This window comes from Pteropus vampyrus, unplaced genomic scaffold, assembly GCF_000151845.1.
Source record: "Pteropus vampyrus isolate Shadow unplaced genomic scaffold, Pvam_2.0 Scaffold11178, whole genome shotgun sequence".
Lineage (NCBI taxonomy): Eukaryota > Metazoa > Chordata > Mammalia > Chiroptera > Pteropodidae > Pteropus > Pteropus vampyrus.
Genome location: NW_011899959.1, coordinates 43076 through 46291, shown reverse-complemented (window position 1 = coordinate 46291; position 3216 = coordinate 43076). Strand labels below are relative to the sequence as shown.

General features: G+C 50.9%; 1 protein-coding gene across 1 annotated transcript; it reads left to right on the top strand.

Moving 5' to 3' along the window:
- The first annotated feature begins 1653 nt into the window (after window positions 1-1653).
- LOC105310768 (diphosphoinositol polyphosphate phosphohydrolase 3-beta) lies at window positions 1654-2181 on the top strand. Its single transcript, XM_011386881.2, has one exon. It carries the CDS (start codon window positions 1687-1689, stop codon window positions 2179-2181), a length of 495 nt encoding a protein of 164 aa, XP_011385183.1. The 5' UTR covers window positions 1654-1686.
- Window positions 2182-3216: the final 1035 nt, after the last annotated feature.

Below are 3216 nucleotides of genomic sequence, written 5' to 3'. Positions count from 1 at the left end.
ATACGGTCAATCGTAGTAGTGTCTTTATTGGTTGAAGTCACTCTCCTTATGTGTCCATTTTATCTTTGTCTTTATATATGACTCATACATTTTTATCACATTATGCTCTTGATTTTGCAGGTGTGTGCTGTCACTAGGAACAGGATTATTTTTACGAGCTACTTGGGGTATAAATGGAGTCGAGCAGACCCTGGGAAGCTGAACTAACTTGTTCTTTAAAAACCGAGCTGTATGTTTCATAATTACCTTCTACGTACATTTCAGTCGATTTCCGCTAGATAAAGGAATCATTTCATTGGGAAAGTAAGTTTTCATGATCCTCCTACTTGCCTGATCCAGCACCGTGTGTGTTGGTAAGAGAGACAAAGTTGCAATCCGGCAAAAGTTAGAGGACATCAGAGGCCTTCTCTATAAGGCTACTGTTAGAGCAGGGAAACAATAAGAAGGAAGGCTTTAGGTTGTTGATTTGGGGGCTGGGCGTGTGTGTGGGGGCGGGGGGCGCCACTTCTCAGCCTAGAGGATAGGATGGCTGGAGACGTGAGAGAGCACCAAATGGCCCTGCTGCAGTCCCACACGGGGAGACTTCTAAAAATCAAAATGTAGACTATGAAGGGATTTCCACAGGCACATTTTTGAAAACCCCAACCAGTACTCTTCCATGAGAAGAAGGGTGGAGCGTGTGGAGGGTGGAGAGTCTCGGAATTTAATAAAATACTACTTAGTGTGTTTCTCCAGCTGTTGGGTGACTATGACTCAAATGCAAATAGGTGAGGAGCTTACTGATGAGGAAACTGAGGAACAGGGGCGGTAAGATGTCAGTAGGGGTCGAAGGAAAGTGTTATGAGCTGTGCCAAGATGCCTGGCAAGGTGAAGAACCTGTTGAAGAAATAAAACTGCATGATATGATTCAGCAAAGATTAGGTAAGTCTTTGATCCAAGAATACTGAGGATAATTTTGACAAACCGGAGTCTTGGTATAAATAAGCCAGTACCATTCATTATGGGCGATGATGAAAATGCACTTGACCCCATTATGTGGAAAACGATTGCGTGTGTGTTTCGGGGACCCGGTGGGCGGTGAGAAGAAACAGCCTGCGGCGCCACAGCCACGTTCGTCGCCACCGCACACGTGGACACAGTCCTGGCCCAAGTCACAAAGCAGTGAACTTAACTCCGCGTAAAGGAGATTCCCAGCCCGAGAAGTGCGGGGCGCCTGCGCAATGGGCCCGAGGCGCCGCTCTGCAGGAGCAGCGAGACCCCCGCCCCCGCCCCCGCCCCTCGCCCTCCGACGGGAACGCGCACGTGGAAAGGGGACGCGAACGCGCACGCGAAGGCGCCTCACCTCCCTCTCCCCTGCAGGGGCGGCTGAGGAGGCGACGCGCGCCGGAGCCGCGGGTGGGCTGCGTGCGGAGAGGCGGTCCGGGGGTGGGGCGGCGGCGGCGCCTCAGCCTCCTCCACGCAGGCGGCTGCGCTCGCGACCCCGGCCGCAGAGGGGCGGACTGACTGACTGACGTCCTCGCCGGTCGTCCCCGCCCCCGCCTCATCTTCTTTTAGGCTCTGGACTCGCGGGCTGAGGCGCTTCTCTTGCCTGCCCCTCGCAGCAGCCCTTTCTCTCCGCAGCAGCGCGACAGGCGGCAGCGGCGGCGACCCGAGCAGCAGCGAGCGCGGGAGAGGGTGGCCTGGAGGATGAAGTGCAAGCCGAATCAGACGCGGACCTACGACCCGGAGGGCTTCAAGAAGCGGGCGGCGTGCCTGTGCTTCCGGAGCGAGCGCGAGGAAGAGGTGCTGTTAGTGAGTAGCAGCCGGTACCCAGACCGCTGGATCGTGCCGGGCGGGGGCTTGGAGCCCGAGGAGGAGCCGGGCAGCGCGGCGATCCGAGAGGTGTTCGAGGAGGCGGGAGTCAAGGGGAAGTTAGGCCGGCTCCTGGGCGTCTTCGAGCAGAATCAAGATCGCAAGCACAGAACGTACGTGTATGTCCTGACTGTCACTGAGGTTCTGGAGGATTGGGAAGATTCGGTGAGCATTGGGAGGAAGCGAGAGTGGTTCAAAGTCGAAGATGCGATCAAGGTCCTCCAGTGCCACAAGCCCGTGCATGCCGAATACCTGGAGAAACTAAAGCTGGACGGTTCCGCCACCAGTGGAAACTCCGTGGCCCCGTCCGTCCCGGGGAGCGACCCCTAGTATGTACCGCTCCTGCACAGACCTCTCTGCTTTCCGCTTGCCCTAGAACACCTTGTGCCCGCGCACTTCCAGTGCCATGTGCGGGCTTCTCGGGAGAGGGAGGCTCCTTTTGTTTCCTTGGCAGACCTCTGAATCACGCTTGCAAACTGTCTCAGTTGCCAGGCACTGTTTTCGGACAATTTGCACGTTTTTCAGATGCTTTGAAAGTCGCTTCTTGGTAGGGCTGTTTAACCGAGTTCGGAAAGCCTAAGCCACATGGGGTTTTCTTTTAGGTGCCTTAATTGCTCACTCAGCCTTTGGGGGGGTGTGGGTGTGTGCGCGCTGTGGTTGGTTGGGTTGTTTTTTTTTATTTTTTATTATTATTTTTTTTAACATTTCACACGTGTGTGTGTGTGCGCGCGCGCGCATTTTTGGTATCAAGTCTTGTGGTTTGTTTCGTAGTGAAGGCCTTTAAAATCTGATCACCTGGGTTGTGTGGCATCTTTCATTATTATTTTTTTTTCCTAACTTGTTTCCTCATTCACAGCATAAGCCCTTCTGTTGGGGGAAATTGTTTTAAATGATCAGTTTTGAATTTTTTTAAATGATTTTAAGAAATTTGACATTTTGTGCCCTTGCCACTCTCGACAATAATTTCACCTTGAGAAATGTGATTTGCCCTTTTCAGAAATTACTTTATTCATACATAGATAATTTGATTTTCAAAAATCGTTCACAACTGGTAATTTTTCACTGCCCACTTGATATGGCCATTCCTCATATAGCCCAAATATAGTCTAACAAAATATTACTGTATAGAGTACACATTTCTCAGGAAAATATTATTAGCCAAACACATCCTGAGGTAGATATAGATGTACCTTATCGCAAAAACTGTATTCATAGAGTATGATGTAGCATGCTGAACTCCCACTTTCAACTCCCACTTCCAACTCCCACTGCCCCTTTCTCAATAACCTAGAACAACCATGGTTCTCTCAGTATAAACTAGTTTTTGAATGAAAGGTATTTCACATATTTGAATTTTTTGACATT